The sequence below is a fragment of the Ambystoma mexicanum genome, chromosome 5q, assembly GCF_040938575.1.
Source record: "Ambystoma mexicanum isolate Mex_15411 chromosome 5q, UKY_AmexF1_1, whole genome shotgun sequence".
In the NCBI taxonomy this organism is placed as follows: Eukaryota; Metazoa; Chordata; class Amphibia; order Caudata; family Ambystomatidae; genus Ambystoma; species Ambystoma mexicanum.
Window position 1 is genome coordinate 1011770779 of NC_090933.1, and position 24993 is coordinate 1011795771.

General features: G+C 40.0%; 1 protein-coding gene across 5 annotated transcripts in view; it reads right to left on the reverse strand.

Annotated features, from left to right (window-relative positions):
- CSMD3 (CUB and Sushi multiple domains 3) overlaps positions 1-24993 on the reverse strand; it is a 3270409-nt gene that overhangs the window by 1296131 nt on the left and 1949285 nt on the right. For all 5 annotated transcript variants that reach the window (XM_069621531.1, XM_069621530.1, XM_069621528.1 and 2 more), the window contains one exon: positions 24178-24347. In XM_069621531.1, coding sequence (XP_069477632.1) covers positions 24178-24347 — 170 coding nt within the window. The remainder of the gene's footprint in view (positions 1-24177; positions 24348-24993) is intronic.

A 24993-nucleotide genomic window follows, 5' to 3' on the forward strand; every position in this document is an offset into this window, starting at 1 on the left:
TCTTATGTGTATTAGAGGAAGTTGAGGACAGATATTATGCACCCATCACTGTAGAAGAAAAATGCCACACCTTCGCTATGATTGACACTGGCGCACAGGCCACAATTATGTCCAAGGAGCTGGTAAAGAGTATCAATGAAGGGAGGCCTCCACAGAGTCAGATCACAGTGAAGGCAAATCAAGGCCCAGTGCATAACTTTAATGGGGAGGAGGTGCCCATCATAGGTGTAACTGAGGTTGACATAAAAATAGGAAAGCACAGAATGAAACAAGAGGTATTGATCACATCTATTTGTGAAATTCCATTTCTGATGGGGACAGATTGCCTGAAAAGATTGTCTCCTCTCATAGATGGGGTGAATGGAGTGCTGTGGTCCTTAACCAAAAAACCATTGAGGCCTAAGAAACTAAAATCACAAAACAGCAATATAAAAGAATGTCACACCGTTGCCAAAACAAATGATGCTGTGGAGGTATATCTCCAGAATAGCTGCATACCTAGTGTCACTGTTATATTAATGTGTCAAGACAAAGATCAGAGCGACAATGAAAAACTACCTGTACAAATATACTTGGACCCAAGGAAAGATTGGCAGACTGCTATAGATGAGCACACATTACGTTTTTACTTAAAAGAGAATACATGCAAACAGAATATTGTTCCTAAAACAGATTCAGAAAAACACATTACCACTCTGGCAGAGATACACATGGAAGATGAGCAACCATGGGTTCACGTTGGTATAAATGATTATCTTAAAACAATAAAAGCCACTTTAGCGCTTGAACATGAAAGGAGTTTCATTAATGAGAAATTGTTGCAAAAAATTATGGAGAGGGAAGAAATCCCGAAATTTAGGATTAAAAACCAATATGTTTCTGGGTTGGACAGTCCAGACTTTGAAAACCGAATTACAGGCAGATGCATGCTTAAAATTAGCATTGGGCAGAAAACAATTTACCATAATGTATGGATAGTGAGTGGAGCACAAAATGAATTTTACATGGGCAATGACATCATGCACAGAATGTGTATGGTGTTAGATTTCCTTAATCAAAAAATATGGTCACGCCTAGGTGGGCCGGCGCCTGAATTTGAAGACAAAAGAAGGGCTTATCATTGTGCACAACTAGTTCCTTATGCAGTCGAATTACAGATGAGGAAAAATACTATTGTTCCTGCATTTACAAAACAGTTTGCAATAACACTGAAATGCAAAAATGGACAGCAGATGAAAGGCTCTGATGCATTTGTATGCCTGAATGAATCCATAAAACAGCAAGGCCTGGATTATGAATACATTCCATTGGTAGACATTGGTGAAGGATCTGTAAAAATCATGGTAAATAATAAAGGTTGTCAGGACATTCATTTAGAGGAAAACTCCCCATTAGGAATGGCCATACAAAAATCACATTATACGGCAGATTTAAATAACATGGTGATTGGGAATATTCCTGAAAAATATGTAGATGCCAAGGGCGAGTTGCCAGAACACCTGGACTCTCAGCCCAAAGGAATATTTAAAATTCATTCTGTGTATCCTTATGATTCAAATGAGACAGTGTGCTGCCATCAAGAGGATTGCATAATATTTAATTTAAATGAAAATGAAACAGGAAATCAGCCCATTGAAGTGGAAGCTGATATGCCAAAATATTTGAAAGTGGCAGCTCTACAAAAAGACACAGCCACACAGTTAGAGGAAAGCGCTGAGATTCCTTTACCAGAAGAGTTTCCAGAATTTTCCAGAATGGTAGAAGAGCAGATCTCCTTAGCGGATGCATGTGACAGCGATGAGGATCGACGCAATCTGAGGGAAATATTTATGGAGTTTAAGGATGTATTTGCAAAAGATGCTTATGATTGTGGTTTAACTGATTTACATGTGGCCACACTACCAGAAGGTTGTAGCAGAAATCCAGTGTTTATACGCCAGTATAGACTACCGCTGGCATGTTTAGAATCATTGGCAGAGATTATTAAAAATTTGGAATCACGGGGAATAATTAGGCCCATTCATAGCACATCCAATACGCCTATTCTAGGTGTGTTAAAGCCAAATGGTCAATGGCGGCTGTGTGCAGACTTAAGAGAGTTAAATAAAAGAGTACCAGTATCTAGATGGCCACTACCATTCATTGATCAGGGCCTAGCTCAGATACATGGTTCAAATGTATTTACCACGTTAGATCTCACATCTGGATATTGGTGTGTGCCATTGGCAGAGGAGATACAACACCTATTTTCCTTTACATTTGACAGGACTCAATATGCCTGGCTTAGAGCTCCGTTCGGGTACATCAATAGTGGGAGTGAATTTGGCATATTTTTGAGAAAGGCCATGCCAGATGCAGCGGAAAGAGGAACAATAGTTTATGTGGATGATGTCTTGATAAAAAATGAAAACCTTAAAAGCCATTTTGATGAAATAAGACATGTGCTTGGCCAATTGCAGAAAGCAGGCGCCAAAGTATCTTTGCAAAAAGCACAATGGTGCAAGAAAAAAGTGAACTTTCTAGGGCATGAAGTGACTGAACATGGGCTAAATCCACAAAGGAAGAAAATAGAGGCCATACAAAGATTAAAAGATCCTAAAAATGTGAAAGGAGTAAAAAGTTTATTAGGGATGACAGGCTATAACAGAAAGTTCATTGAGAATTATGCAGAAATCACTCAACCATTGACTAAACTGCTTAAACTAAATACTCCCTGGAGATGGGAAAGAGAGCAGTCTGATGCAGTGGCTAGATTGAAGGAATGTCTTGTAAAGACACCATGTTTAGCGTACCCCATAAAGGACAGGGATTTCTTTATAGAAATAGGCTTTTCTGAACATTGTATGTCAGCAGTGTTATCACAAAAACACGATTTGAATCACAAAACCATTGCATATGCAAGTAAGGCATTTTCCCAAATTGAAATGAAATTTAATGAATGCGAAAAGGCCCTATTAACCACTGTGTGGGCGCTACAACATTTCCGCCCCATTGTTCAGGGAGAAAAGGTGATTATTGAAACAAATCATCAACCTTTGCAATTTTTAGAGAGTAAAAGAATTAGATCAGGCAATCTAGCGCAATCCAGAATCACTTCATGGACGCTGGCATTACAAGGTTTTCCCGTAGAAGTAAGATATGGACAAAATAAAAAGAGCCCAATTGCTCAAGGGTTAGCTGACTTACATGACTGCGCAGCTGAACAAATAACAAATGAAATGGATGTGGAAGCTAGTTTACAGGGATTTGAACAATCACCACACAAAGCTTTTGATGAAAAAACATGCAAGGATTTGCCAACTGTATATGTGGATGGTTGTGATTTTCACATTGAAAATGACAGTAATAAACAATTAGTGGCAGGAATAGGAAATGTCTGGTTGAAATGTGAAGGCGTTCCTAGTATAGGGATGAGGATTGGAGATAGGAGCAGTCAGGTGGCGGAATTGGCAGCCATCTATAAAGCAATTGCTACTGCAGTTGATAAAAAGTTCAGTGAAATTGTCCTGGTGACTGATTCTGACTATGCACGGAATAGCTTTGTGGAGTATTTGCCTGGTTGGAAAGCAAGAGGCATGGTTACATACAACAAAAAGCCACTTAAACATGGAAAAATGATACAAGCCATAGACAAATTGGTGTCAGAAAATAATTTAACAATATACTGGAGAAAAATTCGTGGGCATTTAAAAACACCAGGAGAGGATAAGGAGGGAAATGATAAGGCAGACCATCTGGCTAAGATTGGGGCTGTGATGGGAGAATTGCTACCTATTGATTATTTAATGGGTGAAATACAAATTGATGCAGTCACACGTTCTAAAGCACCAAAGGAGGTAGATCAACCGGTGGTGCAGTGGAGTCATGACACGCCAGACCAAGATTTGATTGAGGCACAAAAGAATGATCAAATTTTGGGAATCTATTATAATCATTTGATAGATCCTGAACAAAATCCTTTAACAGAAAATGATTGCATGGGAAAAGAAGAATTGAGGGTGTTATTAAAGAACAAAACACGAATTAGATTACAGGATGGACTCATGATTAGAGAGTCCATAACAGGGCAAATACAGTGGGTAGTACCCCTTTCATTCAGAGGACTAATGCTACACCATGCACATGATGCCATAACTGCAGGCCATAGGGGTTCACAAAAGACATTAGAAATACTAAAAGATTATGCTTACTGGCCACATATGTCCCAAGATGTGGAATTATATACTAGAGGATGTCTAGTATGCGCCCAATTTAAACCTGCTTCACCAATGCATAGAGCACCATTGATGAAAAGAGGCCTAACTCTCCCATGGTCAGATTTGCAAATAGACTATGTAGGTCCTTTAAAAAGGTCGAGCAGGGGACACCGCTATATTTTGAGTGTGGTATGTTTGATGTCAAAGTGGATTGAGTGCATTCCCGCACCAGATTGTAGTGCGCAAACAGCAGCCACATTGCTGGTGAACCATGTGTTCTCAAGGTTTGGGTTGCCACAAAGAATTGAGTCAGACAGAGGAAGTCATTTCACAAGTACTCTAATGAGTAAGGTATGGCAAATACTAGGTGTGAAAAGGAAACTACATATCGCATATCGGGCGGCGTCTTCAGGTACAGTTGAAAGAAGCAATAGGTCTGTTGTGGATATTTTAAAGAAATTTGTGGCAGAAGCAGGTTCCAGCTGGGATTTGCGTTTACCATTGGTTTTGATGGCAATCAGGTCGACTCCTGCCAAAGCAACAGGTGTTAGCCCCCATGAGGTCTTAACAGGTAGGAAAATGGTGTTACCACAACACCTACTATACAGAACACATGAGCAAACTCTAGTGAGTGCATCCACAGTTCATGAATATATTGATGAACTGAGGAGGCATTTGCAACATGCATTTGCTTTTGTGCAGAGAAATCTGGAAAGAGCTGCTGACAGTGCTAAGTCATATTATGACAAAAAGACATCAGTAAAGGAATACAATGTAGGGGATCAGGTGTACAAGTTTCATTTTGGAAAAAGTAAACAGAAAAATTCTAAATTTCTGGCAGCCTGGCAGGGGCCATTTCGAATTATAGATAAAGTCTCTCCTGTAGTGTATAAAATTTTGAAAAATGAAGGTGAAACAGCAATAGAGCAGTTTGTCCATGTAAATCAAATCAAACCATGCCATCCCAGACATGAGATCAGGCAGCTTGAGCATGTGGAAACGGATAGAGTCCCTTGAGAAAATAAATGGGTGTAATCAGGAGGCAGTGACAAAGAAGTTAAAAAAAGTTGATTGTTATGATGGCACATAAACACTGTAATATATGTAAAAATATATAATATAAATAAATAAATGAATAAATAAATAAATAAATGCACATATAACGGAAGCTCGTGGTTGGTGTGCAGAGAGAAAGTGTATTAAATATTGAATGCTGTTTTATATGTGTTTGTTTTCTTTTAACTTGTGTTTAATTTCAGAAAAAAGAAAAAAAAAACGAAGTATTTTTACCAAGCATGTTTTATTTTTGGCAAAAGGATGAAGTTAGTATTGTGCTATGTACTTAATCTGTTTATTTTCTATTTTGATTTAGACAATTAACATTATTTGGTCGGAGGTTCCGAGATCAGAGCCCACGGGAGAGACGATGGAGTCCTGGAGTCCCCTGGATGAAGACCAAAAGATGCCTGCCTCCAGGTGGAGGTGAAGACAAAATAACCGGAATGCCAAAAGAGATGACTACTGTGGATTCAAGATTGCCAAGATGAAAGAGTACTCGAATGAACCGAATAACATCGCTGGTCGGGACATACCAAAAGAGACAAAGCAAAAGTTCCGGCATATGAAGTTCCACGTATTTATTATTTTAATTATTTATTTTAACTTGTTATATTACTTATTTGTTTTAGTTAGTTGTTTTATTTCATTGTTTTTAATTGACTTGGAAAATTTAAACTTAAAGTAATGCCACTTCCACTGAGAAGGCAAATGTGGAACATTTTATGAACTGATGGACTCAGATGAAATGTTGATTGCAAATTTTCATTGATGCACATGAATATTCATTTTGTTGGATTGCTATATTGTAAAAAAAAATAGAACAAGTTGTTTTTTGGAATTGGCTTGGATTATAGCTAAGTTCTAAAAACAAAAGGAGGGTATATGTAAGGATATTTGGCGTGTTACAGTACACAGTACAGCAATACTGCACAAGTAGCACAATTTTTTTGCAGCACCACCACCACAAGGGTGCGGTGCATTGCTATATGGGTTAGCAGATTAACAAGGAAAGACAGACTATTCAGTAAAAAACGATTTTAACATATAAGATGCAAATCTATTTTTACAGTTAAAAGCACACGTGTTCATTTAAAAATGCACACTATTTTTCACCTGAAATGCCTATATTGCTAGAGACACATTTGAAAATTAACAGCTAACCTATTAACCATTAACCTGACTAATAAAACCTTATTTTAATATAACCCACTAATAAAATGTGTTCTCTACTGCAGAATTAGGCATACTCTGAAAACCATTTAAATGAGTGTGCAGATTTTTCTCTTCTCTTCTCTGCCTGATTCTCCGTGTTGTTGTGCACAGTAACTGCAGGAAGGAGGAAGTCAGATTTGCAACAATTGCAAATGTATAAGCGAAGCTATTGTTGAAGAGTAGGAGGATGAGAGATGATGGATTTCATTGGGACACGTCATAAAGAGGGCTGAGAGGAAAGTTTTAGTGGGCAGTATCAGGGAAAAAGACAGGCAGACATCTTTCTGCACTACTGGGGAGAAGACCTGGCTGTGGGGTCCTGACTGAATGCAGATTCCTGTGTCCTGCTGCAGTCGACATTGGGGAGAGCTGAAAGAAAAACCTTTCCACTGGCTGAGGCAGTCCTATCTGAAAAAGCTGAGAATTCCAGGCAATGACCCCGGCTTGAGAAGGCAAGCGTTCCTTTTTGCTGGAGTTAATCCAAGAGAGCCACATTCACAAAGAGAAGCCTCTGAACAGATAAGGTTATTACATAACTGGGGGAGCTGTGTGTGTGCACGAAAATATGCAGTCAGTGTAGAAAAAATGAAAGTCCCGTGCGTGTCTTAATCAAGTGCTAATGTTGCAATTTGAGTTCTGTTCTCCGCCACTCTATTTGCAGTGGGTCATAGAAAATGCTTTGATTGTGCCATTTTATTGCTGTAAAGAATGAGATCGTGTTAAATACAACTTTTATAATACAGAAAAATATTTGAAAACAGATGGATGGTGTACTTACTGTTTATCATTACAGTGCTGTTGATGTGGGGAGATTTTTAAACAGTGCAATGGTCATTTTAAGACAGATGTGTGCATGTCAGAATCAGTATGAATAATTGTGAGTGACTGTAGTATAACTTGTTGGAGGTACATGAGCCAACGGGAAGAGAGACTCTCTGAACATAGCTCCCTACCGTATATAAGGTAGTGGAAATTACCACAAGACTACCACATATAGCTCTCTGTCGTAAATAAGTCAGTGAGTTTGCCCATGGTGGCGCACCAACACTATCACTGGAAAATGTGGTATCCCTAGAATGCAGGTCTGAGGTCTCTCTAGTGATCACACGAAAAATCTAAGCGAAGATAAGGGATTCTGGACATTGGGGCCACAAATAAAACAAGGGAATTATGCTCACCAAAATACCACCAACCACGTATACCAAATATGCAGGTCTGGGTGCTGAAATAATGCATGTCCATTGTATTATTGTTGCACATGGCCAAATCTGAATACAAAGAGTGATTATTGCTAAGTTATTTTTCGGCGGTAATAAAATACCGTCAGGCCCCAAATCTCCACAAAATACCCTACATATTTATGGTGCGTTGCAGGCCGGGAAAGTGATCACAGAGTACCTACTGGGCGTGGCAAGCGTGTCTCACACTGCCATTTGCACATTAAAGGGAACCCATTTTATAATAGCAGTGTGCCACTAAAAACGAATTTCAGAATGTCACAAAGGGAAACCACATTCTCAGATCTAGTGCAATATTTAGAGGCAAAGTTATTTGCACATGGGAATTGGTCTTCGAATACCACGTTAGAATGGAGTAACCGCATTCAGGGTGAGGTGCAGAAAGAAAAACTAGACAATATTTTTGCAGAAGGCAGCATAATTCAGGTCTGCCTTACAAGATTATTGAATGCAGCCGATAAAAATGCAGAGAAAGACTGTTTAATACGGCTATGCGGCAAAATATGGTTTATTTTAAACAAGTCCCTGCGAATGCAAGAGAATGATACTCAGCTAATTAACAGGTTAAAGACTGAATTAGATGGGACAAGTAAAAATCAGGAAATGTTGAGAGCAGAATTGGATGTATGCCAAAAAGACATGCAATTAAAATGCAGAGACTTTGATACTCAGTTATCCAAAAGCAAGAAACAATTTGAAGATAGTGAGCAAGAATTGACACACTTAAAAGCCTTAGTGGATCACATTAGGCAGGATAAAGATGAGGTTGTTTCAGAAATGCAGATTTTACAAAAAGAACATTGCGAAAAAGAAGGTGATCTCCAGAGTGTAGAACAAGAAATGATTAAAATGATTCAAGAAAGAGACAAAAGAAATAAAGAGTTCAATGAATGCCAAATGCAAATGTGCGACATGCAGGAGGCGATTAATAAAATGAGCGATGAAAATAATTATTTGCAGAATGAAGCAACTAGACTCCTTAAAAAGTGTAAGGACTTAGAACAGCAAATGTGCATTCCCAGGTCCCAAGAGAGGCGGCAGGGTACCACATTCAATGGAGTGGAGGTGAATTCTAGCTCTGCCCAAAGAGCTAGTGCCCCAGTGACTGGGCCGGTGACTGAACTTGGTTGCAGCGCCCTTGGGGGATTTGATACTCCCATTGGGGGCAGCCACCAATCTCATACACCTGAAAACAGGATTGAATCACAAAATAGTGCAATTCCATGCATTGCAACAAGTAGCCCCATAAAAATAATGAAATCCATTAAAGCCCTGATCAAACCATTTAAAAAGGGAGGTGAATGCTGCATTGAGGATCACTTAGAAGCGGTGCATGACATTTTTAAAGCGCTCCAGATACCTAAGGAACAGTACAGACAATATTTTCATTTAACTTTAGATGCCCCGACGGCCAGCATCATAAGGGGATTAAATGAACAGCAGAATATGACATGGCTGGAGTTTGAAAAAGAAATTAGGCGTCATTTTTCTCCTTTTCAGTCATTGCAGGAGGCAAAGAAAGTCGCGTACACTATTACTGCTGGACCTAATACATCACCTCGCCAATTTTTACAAGACTTAAAAAGAGCATTCTCTCGCTTTGATGTATCTTTTGACTCAAATTCCAATGAGTTTAAAACCGCATACTTCTATGGGCTACAGAAAGACATCATATCCCAATTGGTCCGTGAATTTGACTGTGACAAGTCCCTTGAATGGATTGTACATCAAAGCACCAAGCTATATGAGGTACTCTATTGTCAGGGTAGAGAAAGTGATAAAATGAAAGATACTAGGCCTAAATCTAAAGAACCCTCAGCCACAGTAATGGAAATCAGGTCAGCCAAAATGTCCCTTGAGTCTGCTCAAAGCCAAGGTAAAAATAATGTGACACCTGAACAAAGGGGTAATCAACAAAGATCGCCATTTCCTGTACCAATGTTCCAATCACATGATCCTAGTAATAGAGAGAGCTACATCAGCCCTAGATATTTAGGAGATAGACCCCGGGTAAGATACCGGTCTGATATGGCAGGTATGAACAATAACCAGAGACAAAATCAAGATCAAAGAAATGATGGTCCCTACCAGTCATTGGGGACACAGAGCAGATTTGATCCCAGCACCATGATATATGGTAATCAGGATAGGCCCCGATATGTGGATCGATTTACTGATAATGGAAATCAACATAGGGGCCAGTACCCACAATCTGAGAGACAGGACATGAGGCAAAACGTGAACTACAGTCCACGCCAGTACAATGATTCCCCACCAGGGGACTATAATCAAAGGATGGGTGCAACCCGCTCCCCTCCACAAATAAATCAAGAGTTCAGAAACCATCCCAACCGGTATCAATCACCTGAGAGGTATCAGAATAGATCCAATCAGGGGGAAAACAACCAATATCGACCTAGGCCACAGAAAGAGGATCCTAGAGAGATGGAAAGGTTCCAGTGCCTTGAGGCCCAAGTGAAAATGTTAGCTGAGCAAATAGGAAAGCTCTATACAGCGCAAAAACAACCTTCCAAAGAGGGGGCTGATGGCCATAGCAATGACCGGGGGGCTTCCGAAAAGTGACTAAGTACTCATGATAATCGCAGTGCCAAAATGACAGATTGCTCTGATATAATTTTGCATGACAACTCTGAGGTGACTAATGGATTAAAAATGAAAGTACCAGTAAATGAAATTGTGATAGAAAGTGCAAATACTTCTAAAAAAGAGGTACGGTTTAACTTAGAGCTAAATAAAACAGTAAAGATTTGCACAAATGAAAAAGAAACATTAGGAATTCCAAAAGAACAAAGGGACAGATTTAAGAAAAATGACTCATGCATGGGGAATACCAGTGAACAGAGAGTAAGTGGGGATGCCATAGCTCCTTCCCTGGGCAAGCAAAACAATGACCAAACACAGACAGGAAAAGGAAATACTCACAAGGAGGGTACAAGTCAATCACCTGAAAAATTCTTTGAGCCACATATTTTTGAAGAGGCTGAAAGGGCTGGTATTACACTAAATGATCACAAATGCACAGAATTAAAAAATGACAAATTGCTGAATGATGTTGTTACACATGTTCAGTTGGGAGGTTGTAATGTGGTCTCTGATGTTACCCAGATGGATGGGCGAACAGTGGCCACACTCAAAAAAACTTCTGATCATGGAGAAATGAATAAAATATCTCGCACAGAAATGGGTAAAAAGGAGGGAAAAATGTCTTTTCATTTACCAATGTGCTTAGCCAAAAGTGAAAAAGACCTGAGAAAGGTGAGCCCTGAAATCAGTAAGAATTCACATTTCTTATGTGTATTAGAGGAAGTTGAGGACAGATATTATGCACCCATCACTGTAGAAGAAAAATGCCACACCTTCGCTATGATTGACACTGGCGCACAGGCCACAATTATGTCCAAGGAGCTGGTAAAGAGTATCAATGAAGGGAGGCCTCCACAGAGTCAGATCACAGTGAAGGCAAATCAAGGCCCAGTGCATAACTTTAATGGGGAGGAGGTGCCCATCATAGGTGTAACTGAGGTTGACATAAAAATAGGAAAGCACAGAATGAAACAAGAGGTATTGATCACATCTATTTGTGAAATTCCATTTCTGATGGGGACAGATTGCCTGAAAAGATTGTCTCCTCTCATAGATGGGGTGAATGGAGTGCTGTGGTCCTTAACCAAAAAACCATTGAGGCCTAAGAAACTAAAATCACAAAACAGCAATATAAAAGAATGTCACACCGTTGCCAAAACAAATGATGCTGTGGAGGTATATCTCCAGAATAGCTGCATACCTAGTGTCACTGTTATATTAATGTGTCAAGACAAAGATCAGAGCGACAATGAAAAACTACCTGTACAAATATACTTGGACCCAAGGAAAGATTGGCAGACTGCTATAGATGAGCACACATTACGTTTTTACTTAAAAGAGAATACATGCAAACAGAATATTGTTCCTAAAACAGATTCAGAAAAACACATTACCACTCTGGCAGAGATACACATGGAAGATGAGCAACCATGGGTTCACGTTGGTATAAATGATTATCTTAAAACAATAAAAGCCACTTTAGCGCTTGAACATGAAAGGAGTTTCATTAATGAGAAATTGTTGCAAAAAATTATGGAGAGGGAAGAAATCCCGAAATTTAGGATTAAAAACCAATATGTTTCTGGGTTGGACAGTCCAGACTTTGAAAACCGAATTACAGGCAGATGCATGCTTAAAATTAGCATTGGGCAGAAAACAATTTACCATAATGTATGGATAGTGAGTGGAGCACAAAATGAATTTTACATGGGCAATGACATCATGCACAGAATGTGTATGGTGTTAGATTTCCTTAATCAAAAAATATGGTCACGCCTAGGTGGGCCGGCGCCTGAATTTGAAGACAAAAGAAGGGCTTATCATTGTGCACAACTAGTTCCTTATGCAGTCGAATTACAGATGAGGAAAAATACTATTGTTCCTGCATTTACAAAACAGTTTGCAATAACACTGAAATGCAAAAATGGACAGCAGATGAAAGGCTCTGATGCATTTGTATGCCTGAATGAATCCATAAAACAGCAAGGCCTGGATTATGAATACATTCCATTGGTAGACATTGGTGAAGGATCTGTAAAAATCATGGTAAATAATAAAGGTTGTCAGGACATTCATTTAGAGGAAAACTCCCCATTAGGAATGGCCATACAAAAATCACATTATACGGCAGATTTAAATAACATGGTGATTGGGAATATTCCTGAAAAATATGTAGATGCCAAGGGCGAGTTGCCAGAACACCTGGACTCTCAGCCCAAAGGAATATTTAAAATTCATTCTGTGTATCCTTATGATTCAAATGAGACAGTGTGCTGCCATCAAGAGGATTGCATAATATTTAATTTAAATGAAAATGAAACAGGAAATCAGCCCATTGAAGTGGAAGCTGATATGCCAAAATATTTGAAAGTGGCAGCTCTACAAAAAGACACAGCCACACAGTTAGAGGAAAGCGCTGAGATTCCTTTACCAGAAGAGTTTCCAGAATTTTCCAGAATGGTAGAAGAGCAGATCTCCTTAGCGGATGCATGTGACAGCGATGAGGATCGACGCAATCTGAGGGAAATATTTATGGAGTTTAAGGATGTATTTGCAAAAGATGCTTATGATTGTGGTTTAACTGATTTACATGTGGCCACACTACCAGAAGGTTGTAGCAGAAATCCAGTGTTTATACGCCAGTATAGACTACCGCTGGCATGTTTAGAATCATTGGCAGAGATTATTAAAAATTTGGAATCACGGGGAATAATTAGGCCCATTCATAGCACATCCAATACGCCTATTCTAGGTGTGTTAAAGCCAAATGGTCAATGGCGGCTGTGTGCAGACTTAAGAGAGTTAAATAAAAGAGTACCAGTATCTAGATGGCCACTACCATTCATTGATCAGGGCCTAGCTCAGATACATGGTTCAAATGTATTTACCACGTTAGATCTCACATCTGGATATTGGTGTGTGCCATTGGCAGAGGAGATACAACACCTATTTTCCTTTACATTTGACAGGACTCAATATGCCTGGCTTAGAGCTCCGTTCGGGTACATCAATAGTGGGAGTGAATTTGGCATATTTTTGAGAAAGGCCATGCCAGATGCAGCGGAAAGAGGAACAATAGTTTATGTGGATGATGTCTTGATAAAAAATGAAAACCTTAAAAGCCATTTTGATGAAATAAGACATGTGCTTGGCCAATTGCAGAAAGCAGGCGCCAAAGTATCTTTGCAAAAAGCACAATGGTGCAAGAAAAAAGTGAACTTTCTAGGGCATGAAGTGACTGAACATGGGCTAAATCCACAAAGGAAGAAAATAGAGGCCATACAAAGATTAAAAGATCCTAAAAATGTGAAAGGAGTAAAAAGTTTATTAGGGATGACAGGCTATAACAGAAAGTTCATTGAAAATTATGCAGAAATCACTCAACCATTGACTAAACTGCTTAAACTAAATACTCCCTGGAGATGGGAAAGAGAGCAGTCTGATGCAGTGGCTAGATTGAAGGAATGTCTTGTAAAGACACCATGTTTAGCGTACCCCATAAAGGACAGGGATTTCTTTATAGAAATAGGCTTTTCTGAACATTGTATGTCAGCAGTGTTATCACAAAAACACGATTTGAATCACAAAACCATTGCATATGCAAGTAAGGCATTTTCCCAAATTGAAATGAAATTTAATGAATGCGAAAAGGCCCTATTAACCACTGTGTGGGCGCTACAACATTTCCGCCCCATTGTTCAGGGAGAAAAGGTGATTATTGAAACAAATCATCAACCTTTGCAATTTTTAGAGAGTAAAAGAATTAGATCAGGCAATCTAGCGCAATCCAGAATCACTTCATGGACGCTGGCATTACAAGGTTTTCCCGTAGAAGTAAGATATGGACAAAATAAAAAGAGCCCAATTGCTCAAGGGTTAGCTGACTTACATGACTGCGCAGCTGAACAAATAACAAATGAAATGGATGTGGAAGCTAGTTTACAGGGATTTGAACAATCACCACACAAAGCTTTTGATGAAAAAACATGCAAGGATTTGCCAACTGTATATGTGGATGGTTGTGATTTTCACATTGAAAATGACAGTAATAAACAATTAGTGGCAGGAATAGGAAATGTCTGGTTGAAATGTGAAGGCGTTCCTAGTATAGGGATGAGGATTGGAGATAGGAGCAGTCAGGTGGCGGAATTGGCAGCCATCTATAAAGCAATTGCTACTGCAGTTGATAAAAAGTTCAGTGAAATTGTCCTGGTGACTGATTCTGACTATGCACGGAATAGCTTTGTGGAGTATTTGCCTGGTTGGAAAGCAAGAGGCATGGTTACATACAACAAAAAGCCACTTAAACATGGAAAAATGATACAAGCCATAGACAAATTGGTGTCAGAAAATAATTTAACAATATACTGGAGAAAAATTCGTGGGCATTTAAAAACACCAGGAGAGGATAAGGAGGGAAATGATAAGGCAGACCATCTGGCTAAGATTGGGGCTGTGATGGGAGAATTGCTACCTATTGATTATTTAATGGGTGAAATACAAATTGATGCAGTCACACGTTCTAAAGCACCAAAGGAGGTAGATCAACCGGTGGTGCAGTGGAGTCATGACACGCCAGACCAAGATTTGATTGAGGCACAAAAGAATGATCAAATTTTGGGAATCTATTATAATCATTTGATAGATCCTGAACAAAATCCTTTAACAGAAAATGATTGCATGGGAAAAGAAGAATTGAGGGTGTTATTAAAGAACAAAACACGAATTAGATTACAGGATGGACTCATGATTAGAGAGTCCATAACAGGGCAAATACAGTGGGTAGTACCCCTTTCATTCAGAGGACTAATGCTACACCATGCACATGATGCCATAACTGCAGGCCATAGGGGTTCACAAAAGACATTAGAAATACTAAAAGATTATGCTTACTGGCCACATATGTCCCAAGATGTGGAATTATATACTAGAGGATGTCTAGTATGCGCCCAATTTAAACCTGCTTCACCAATGCATAGAGCACCATTGATGAAAAGAGGCCTAACTCTCCCATGGTCAGATTTGCAAATAGACTATGTAGGTCCTTTAAAAAGGTCGAGCAGGGGACACCGCTATATTTTGAGTGTGGTATGTTTGATGTCAAAGTGGATTGAGTGCATTCCCGCACCAGATTGTAGTGCGCAAACAGCAGCCACATTGCTGGTGAACCATGTGTTCTCAAGGTTTGGGTTGCCACAAAGAATTGAGTCAGACAGAGGAAGTCATTTCACAAGTACTCTAATGAGTAAGGTATGGCAAATACTAGGTGTGAAAAGGAAACTACATATCGCATATCGGGCGGCGTCTTCAGGTACAGTTGAAAGAAGCAATAGGTCTGTTGTGGATATTTTAAAGAAATTTGTGGCAGAAGCAGGTTCCAGCTGGGATTTGCGTTTACCATTGGTTTTGATGGCAATCAGGTCGACTCCTGCCAAAGCAACAGGTGTTAGCCCCCATGAGGTCTTAACAGGTAGGAAAATGGTGTTACCACAACACCTACTATACAGAACACATGAGCAAACTCTAGTGAGTGCATCCACAGTTCATGAATATATTGATGAACTGAGGAGGCATTTGCAACATGCATTTGCTTTTGTGCAGAGAAATCTGGAAAGAGCTGCTGACAGTGCTAAGTCATATTATGACAAAAAGACATCAGTAAAGGAATACAATGTAGGGGATCAGGTGTACAAGTTTCATTTTGGAAAAAGTAAACAGAAAAATTCTAAATTTCTGGCAGCCTGGCAGGGGCCATTTCGAATTATAGATAAAGTCTCTCCTGTAGTGTATAAAATTTTGAAAAATGAAGGTGAAACAGCAATAGAGCAGTTTGTCCATGTAAATCAAATCAAACCATGCCATCCCAGACATGAGATCAGGCAGCTTGAGCATGTGGAAACGGATAGAGTCCCTTGAGAAAATAAATGGGTGTAATCAGGAGGCAGTGACAAAGAAGTTAAAAAAAGTTGATTGTTATGATGGCACATAAACACTGTAATATATGTAAAAATATATAATATAAATAAATAAATGAATAAATAAATAAATAAATGCACATATAACGGAAGCTCGTGGTTGGTGTGCAGAGAGAAAGTGTATTAAATATTGAATGCTGTTTTATATGTGTTTGTTTTCTTTTAACTTGTGTTTAATTTCAGAAAAAAGAAAAAAAAAACGAAGTATTTTTACCAAGCATGTTTTATTTTTGGCAAAAGGATGAAGTTAGTATTGTGCTATGTACTTAATCTGTTTATTTTCTATTTTGATTTAGACAATTAACATTATTTGGTCGGAGGTTCCGAGATCAGAGCCCACGGGAGAGACGATGGAGTCCTGGAGTCCCCTGGATGAAGACCAAAAGATGCCTGCCTCCAGGTGGAGGTGAAGACAAAATAACCGGAATGCCAAAAGAGATGACTACTGTGGATTCAAGATTGCCAAGATGAAAGAGTACTCGAATGAACCGAATAACATCGCTGGTCGGGACATACCAAAAGAGACAAAGCAAAAGTTCCGGCATATGAAGTTCCACGTATTTATTATTTTAATTATTTATTTTAACTTGTTATATTACTTATTTGTTTTAGTTAGTTGTTTTATTTCATTGTTTTTAATTGACTTGGAAAATTTAAACTTAAAGTAATGCCACTTCCACTGAGAAGGCAAATGTGGAACATTTTATGAACTGATGGACTCAGATGAAATGTTGATTGCAAATTTTCATTGATGCACATGAATATTCATTTTGTTGGATTGCTATATTGTAAAAAAAAATAGAACAAGTTGTTTTTTGGAATTGGCTTGGATTATAGCTAAGTTCTAAAAACAAAAGGAGGGTATATGTAAGGATATTTGGCGTGTTACAGTACACAGTACAGCAATACTGCACAAGTAGCACAAATTTTTTGCAGCACCACCACCACAAGGGTGCGGTGCATTGCTATATGGGTTAGCAGATTAACAAGGAAAGACAGACTATTCAGTAAAAAACGATTTTAACATATAAGATGCAAATCTATTTTTACAGTTAAAAGCACACGTGTTCATTTAAAAATGCACACTATTTTTCACCTGAAATGCCTATATTGCTAGAGACACATTTGAAAATTAACAGCTAACCTATTAACCATTAACCTGACTAATAAAACCTTATTTTAATATAACCCACTAATAAAATGTGTTCTCTACTGCAGAATTAGGCATACTCTGAAAACCATTTAAATGAGTGTGCAGATTTTTCTCTTCTCTTCTCTGCCTGATTCTCCGTGTTGTTGTGCACAGTAACTGCAGGAAGGAGGAAGTCAGATTTGCAACAATTGCAAATGTATAAGCGAAGCTATTGTTGAAGAGTAGGAGGATGAGAGATGATGGATTTCATTGGGACACGTCATAAAGAGGGCTGAGAGGAAAGTTTTAGTGGGCAGTATCAGGGAAAAAGACAGGCAGACATCTTTCTGCACTACTGGGGAGAAGACCTGGCTGTGGGGTCCTGACTGAATGCAGATTCCTGTGTCCTGCTGCAGTCGACATTGGGGAGAGCTGAAAGAAAAACCTTTCCACTGGCTGAGGCAGTCCTATCTGAAAAAGCTGAGAATTCCAGGCAATGACCCCGGCTTGAGAAGGCAAGCGTTCCTTTTTGCTGGAGTTAATCCAAGAGAGCCACATTCACAAAGAGAAGCCTCTGAACAGATAAGGTTATTACATAACTGGGGGAGCTGTGTGTGTGCACGAAAATATGCAGTCAGTGTAGAAAAAATGAAAGTCCCGTGCGTGTCTTAATCAAGTGCTAATGTTGCAATTTGAGTTCTGTTCTCCGCCACTCTATTTGCAGTGGGTCATAGAAAATGCTTTGATTGTGCCATTTTATTGCTGTAAAGAATGAGATCGTGTTAAATACAACTTTTATAATACAGAAAAATATTTGAAAACAGATGGATGGTGTACTTACTGTTTATCATTACAGTGCTGTTGATGTGGGGAGATTTTTAAACAGTGCAATGGTCATTTTAAGACAGATGTGTGCATGTCAGAATCAGTATGAATAATTGTGAGTGACTGTAGTATAACTTGTTGGAGGTACATGAGCCAACGGGAAGAGAGACTCTCTGAACATAGCTCCCTACCGTATATAAGGTAGTGGAAATTACCACAAGACTACCACATATAGCTCTCTGTCGTAAATAAGTCAGTGAGTTTGCCCATGGTGGCGCACCAACACTATCACTGGAAAATGTGGTATCCCTAGAATGCAGGTCTGAGGTCTCTCTAGTGATCACACGAAAAATCTAAGCGAAGATAAGGGATTCTGGACATTGGGGCCACAAATAAAACAAGGGAATTATGCTCACCAAAATACCACCAACCACGTATACCAAATATGCAGGTCTGGGTGCTGAAATAATGCATGTCCATTGTATTATTGTTGCACATGGCCAAATCTGAATACAAAGAGTGATTATTGCTAAGTTATTTTTCGGCGGTAATAAAATACCGTCAGGCCCCAAATCTCCACAAAATACCCTACACTCTCCCACATGCCACAGTCAGGGATTATTGGCTCACTTCAAGAGATGGACATTGGGCCTCATAACACGGACGGCGGTAACCATGCTGCTATTAGCGCCATGGTTGCGCCAGTATTTTCCGAGTCCGCCATGGTGAACGGCGGAATTACCGCCCTATTCCAAGGTGTGTGGGGACAGTAATTCCCCATTCACCAAGGCACTTCCCCATTCCCATTTTTGCCCCCATAGGGCTCAATGGGAATGGGGAAGGTGGTAATTACCTCCAAGGCCCCTTTGCGGGTCCCGTCCTTAACGGCTGGTAAAACCGTTAAGGTGGGGTCCCACAAAGGGACCTCGTAGTAAGGCGGTAAGGGTTTACCGGCACTGGTACCCTTACCGGTATCGGTGAACCCTTACCGCCATCCGTGTAATGAGGCCCATTGACTGGTAAATCACCCATGATCCCAAATCTCAGTTGCTGCCTCTAAGCACAACATGATGAGTGTTTCTCTCCTACAATCTGCCCGTATGGATTCCTGGTGCCTCCTTCACCACTCATGAGTCACTAAGTTTCAACTGTCAAATCCACTCACTTTAAGAGACGGAAACTTAATGGGGTGACATCCTCCTTCCTGAATTACTGCTGATGGTAGTTGTGTTTTTCGCCCACATCAAATCACTGAATGCATCATCTAGCTCTTTTTACACACAACCAAACCAAAATCATACTCTGTGACTGGATCCCAGCAACTTACTTCAGTACTTCCTAATCAACTACTCTAAATCCACGTATGTTCATTCAACTGTTCCAACAACTGTTCCAACACTGTCCTTAAGGCTGCCTCCAACAGCAACCTTCTACCACTCTAAAAGCTGCTTGAGACTGAAAAGGACCTCCATCCACGTGTCCCTTTTTAAGCCACCTGTTTCATCTTCTGACAAAAAAAAAATAAATTTGTCTAAGGTTGGACCTCGTCTTTTCATCTAAAATTCAGAGATTTCAGTTTATTGCAGGAACGCTGAACCTGCCCTAAAAAGCTGTTGTGGTCATGGAGTATTCATATTTTTTAGACTAATAATTGTATATGATATTTACTTATTTCAGTATCGAAAATAATTATCCATATATGCTCCTTCCTTTTTAAAGTAAACCTTTATACGGCATGTTTATATTACAAGATGTATCCATTCAGCAGACCGTGTGGAATTATAAGTTGTTGTTTTTTTTGGGTTTCAGCCCTGTTATATTTGAATGTTGTTCTTGTATTGCAGCCACATTATACAGAAAATGTTATTTAATGAGTGCTTCTTGTCTTAATTAGCTAACACATCCTTGAAGGAAGCAACTAATGCAAACTCTACAGTACAATGGAATATGTTTAGATAGTTTTTTTTTTTAACTTTGACACAACTACTACATTTTTGTATTAAGCAATATATTTAAGTCATAGATTCTGTCACGGTGAATAGACCAGAATACCATAACTGTTGGAGACATTTGATAAAACAATAGAAATATTGGTGGTCAGGAAACTGGTTGTTAACTGTCTCTGCTGACATGTTGAGGGCATCGAATTTAATTGGAAGAAAATGCTTACCAGCCAATATTATTAAACTCAACATATTTGACTGTAAGAAAGGGAAAGTAGTTTTCTTGGACTACATTTCCCAAGACCCCTTGGGTATTTCTTTATTGTTCAGGCGCTTCAGCGCCGGTGCTTCTGGGTCGCGCCGGTCTTCACCGGTCACGCCGCGCACTTTACTTAACCTGTGGACTCCCTGCAGTTCATCTTTCCCCAACAGGTACTGCTGCTGCTGGTCGCTTTAAAAAGCACTTTTCTTATTTGCTTATTACACATGCTTATACATCGCGCACGGCTCCACGTTTCTTTTCATCTTTTCCATTTGAAGCAGCACTGTTAAAGCATTTCTTCTGCTTTACACGAGTGTTAGTATTCTAACTTGTGTGTTTGCTTGTGCGAGTGGCAGAGAGATAAGCACTCTCGTGTTTGACTGTGTTCGACTGTGTTTGACTGTAAGAAAGGGAAAGTAGTTTTCTTGGACTACATTTACCAAGACCCCTTGGGTATTTTTCTTATTGTTCAGGCGCTTCAGCGCCGGCGCTTCTGGGTCGCGCCGGTCTTCACTGGTCATCGCCGCAGCTCGCCGGCTCGCGGGAAATCTCGGCTCTCAGCAGGGCCTCGATTACTCTGGCTACCAGACGGCTTTCCCGTTAAGTAAGTTGCTTACGTATCCTGCATTAGGTTCACCATGTGCTTGAAGAAAATACCACACCAACCTAACATGAAGTCCAAGATTGCACCCTTGTTGGTACTATCTTTTTCCCTTCTTAACACATGCTCGCTATACAAGCATGGTGTGGAAATCTCCGACCTAACTAATGAACTTAGGCCTGACTTTTTCGGCATAACCGAAACCTGGCTCAACCCTGACCTTCCCACCCAAGCCACACTCTCCACACCCGACGACTACACTGTCTTTAGAGCAGATCGTCTTCTGGGTAAAGGTGGCGGAGTGGCCTTGTTGTGTAAATGTAATCTTGAATGCTATGAAATTCCTCATACCTCTCGAGAAGGCTGTGAGAGTTTATGGGTAAAAATAAAAACCTCTCCACATACCACTTTAAACACACTTACAATCTATCGTCCACCCAAAGTCATGCCTCTATTTGAAGAAAATTTGTACCACTAAAGGCCTAGTTATCATCATGGGTGATTTTAACTATTGGGCCAACGACCAACAGGATAAAGCAGGCACCAATCTGATGGATACTATCACCTCCTTTGGCCTTACCCAGTGGATGAAATCCCCCACGCAAAGTAAGGGTCATACCTTAGACTGGCTCCTGTCCCAAAATGCCAATATCTCTGACATCTCGGCCACACCATGTATTTGGTCTGACCACTTTCTTATTCAAGCCAAGATTTCACTACCTTCTTCTCCTCCTAAACTTAATGTCAACCCACGCATTCAGAAAATGTCTCGCAACCTTAAAAATCTAACAGCTCCAAATTTTGACACACTGCTGTCTTCTAAACTTCAACCCCTTGACAACTTTGTTGACTCCTCGAAACCACAAAGAACACCTGGTTCACTAATGAAATTCTTGTTGCCAGACAAGAAAAAAGAGCCCTAGAAAGAGCTTGGAGGAAGGATCCCAACGACAACACTCTAACCAACTACAAAAAATCCATCCTCAATTACAAAAAACTTATCACAGAAGCTAAGGCCACACATTATAACGCAAGGATAGTGAATGCTCAATCCAACACTGGGGAGCTTTTTAAAATCTTAGCGGAATTCCAAAATCAGCCCCCAACCACTAATAATATCATTAAGGACAATAAATGGTGTCAGAGCATACACAATGCCTTTTTACTCAAGATTGACTCTCACAAAGAAAAAATAAATAAAGCCCTAGGCAATGTAACATCCCCGCAAACCCCCACAGATACTGTTCAACCCAATATTTGTGAAAACAATATCCCTCAATTCTCTTTCACACATTACACCGAATATGAAGTACTCAAAATCATAAAGGACCTTAAAGACACGTCTTGTCCTGCTGACGACTGCCCCACAAGTACTCTTAAGGAGTCCTTAGAAACTCTGGTCCCATGGATTACCAAACTGGTCAATCTCTCTTTTGATGAGGGCCTGGTACCGGAACTGTTAAAATCAGTGTGGATTACTCCCTTATTGAAAAAGGAAAATCTGGACCCAGCGAACAATGACAATTACAGGCCCATTACCAACGTACCATATGTTCTCAAGATAATTGACAAACTTGCCTACCTACAGTTACAAGCCCATGTCGAAAAATATAACATCTTGGGTACCCGTCAATCGGGCTACAGGGCTCGTCACGGGACCGAGACAGCAATGCTAGATCTTAAATCCACCTTAGCTAGCACAGCTGATAATAATCAAGCTGCTCTGCTCATGTTATTAGACCTCTCCGCAGCCTTTGACCTAGTTGATCACAGCTTACTGGTGTCAAGGCTCGGAGAGGTCGCCAACTGCTCCGTAATTGCATCCAGATGGATTGCTTCCTTTCTGGGCCCCAGAATGGTGAGGGTCTGTGTTGGCGATAATCAATCTTCTCCTATATCTCAGACATGCGGAGTTCCTCAGGGCTCCTGTCTATCGCCTCTGCTTTTCAATCTCTATATCCGCCCCCATTCTTGACCTCTTAAACAAATTAGGAGTGCAATACACGAACTACGCTGATGATACTCAGTGGTCATACAGCTGAGTGGCTCCTATAGCAGCGATACAGTAACCATCAATAAAATATACAAAGCCATACAAGACTGGATGGCCTGCAATTCTGCAATTCTGCAACTCCTCATCGTGACATCTAAAAACACTCGGGCGAAACTCGACTCCAAATATGCTAGTTTCCATATTGCCATCAATACCATTCTTGTCCAGAAGAAAGTCAAGACCCTGGGCATCGTTCTTGACGAAGAACTCTCTATGAAGTCCCATGTCTCCAGCATTAAATCTAGCTGCGGTCTCATAAATAAAAGAATAGGCTATATTCGACCATTCATTTCGGAAGAAAACTGTGCCCTTCTGTCCACTGCATTGATCAATTCAAGATTGGATTATTGCAACAGCCTTCTAGCGGGCACCACAGCCTCCAACATCCAATCATTACAAGTGGCTCAGAATAATGCTTTGCGTAATATTTTCAATCAGTCCCGTCGTACACACATCTCCACTTTCAGGAAAAAACTTCACTGGCTTCTTGTTAAACATCGGATAACGCACAAGATACTGACCACGACCCACAAATGCCTCAACCTCTGTAGCCCTACTTACTTGTCAGCCCGTGTTATCATTAAACCCAACACGAGGAACCTTCGTTCATCCTCTGCCACTATTCTCAAGCACCCAAAATACAGGACAGCCAAATTTGGAGGTACCACTCTTGATGCTCAAGGTCCCCTTCTATGGAACACACATCCAGCCCAGATGCGGCAGATTCAGGACTACACTGTATTGAAACGTGCTGTAAAAACCCACCTCTTCAATCTGGAATAACTCTTTGACCCTTCTTCTTTCTTTGCCATGTGTGTCTGTTTGTTCGTCCAGTTTTATGTGCGCCCTGAGGCCTATGGGCATGTTGGCGCATTACAAGAATTAAAATAAATAAATAAATAAATAAATAAATAACACAAATGGCATCTTAAATGTACCGTGTTGGCACCTAGTGTGTACATGATAGCTAGCTTACCCTTCTGCGAGTCATACTGTATGCTTAGCACTAAATGAAAAGTCATATATAGGAAAGATAGATGATACAATCTGGTGTAGTGTCTATTATGCATCACTCACCTTAAGAACATCCCCTTGTGCTAGATGGAACGTCCTCGCCGAAATGTTGATTCCCTTCCCCGCTTGCACTTGTATGCTGTAAATACACTCATGGTTGTTTTCGTAGTTCAGTGGGTAATTTGGAGACAGCAGTATCCCTTCATTGTTTGTTGTAGACGCTCCACATTCAGCTGAAAGGGAGACACAATAATGCATTGTATATTATTGAGCAATTCCTTAAAAACTGCCCATGTTGTTGCATTTGATTACATTCAGAAATAAGATTAAGGGATGCTACAGTGTTTTCAATAGAAGAACAGATGGCTTAATGATGAATAGGTAAAATACAGCATTAGCATTGGGTTATAGAAGAGTGTTTCCTGATGCGCAGATATCTGTTTTCTACTTAATCATCTTCACTATATTCAATGTTAAAGGCCAATGAAAGTGTCAATGCAGGCTACATGAACATATGTATGCATTATTGGCATTAGAAATTATATATATTACAGGACCTGCGGTAGCGGCCCTGTAGTTAGAGTTAAGTTGCTCAACCCATAGGAAGAGCACGTTTTGGGTGGTGTATAACTTTGCCCCTCCCAGATGAATCCTCACCAGACTGGGTAAAAAAAGTTGATCGCCCCCTCGGATTGATTCTGCGAAGTTTGGTGTGGTTTCGTCCAGGGGGGCAAAGTTATGGGTTTGGTCCCAAAATGTGTGGTTTTTACTAATAGACACAATGGAAAACAAATTGTGCTCATGCCTACAGCCCAAACCGCTGGACAGAGTTTCACCAAATTTGCACCAGGAGTGGGGGTTTTGTCCCGAAATTGTGCT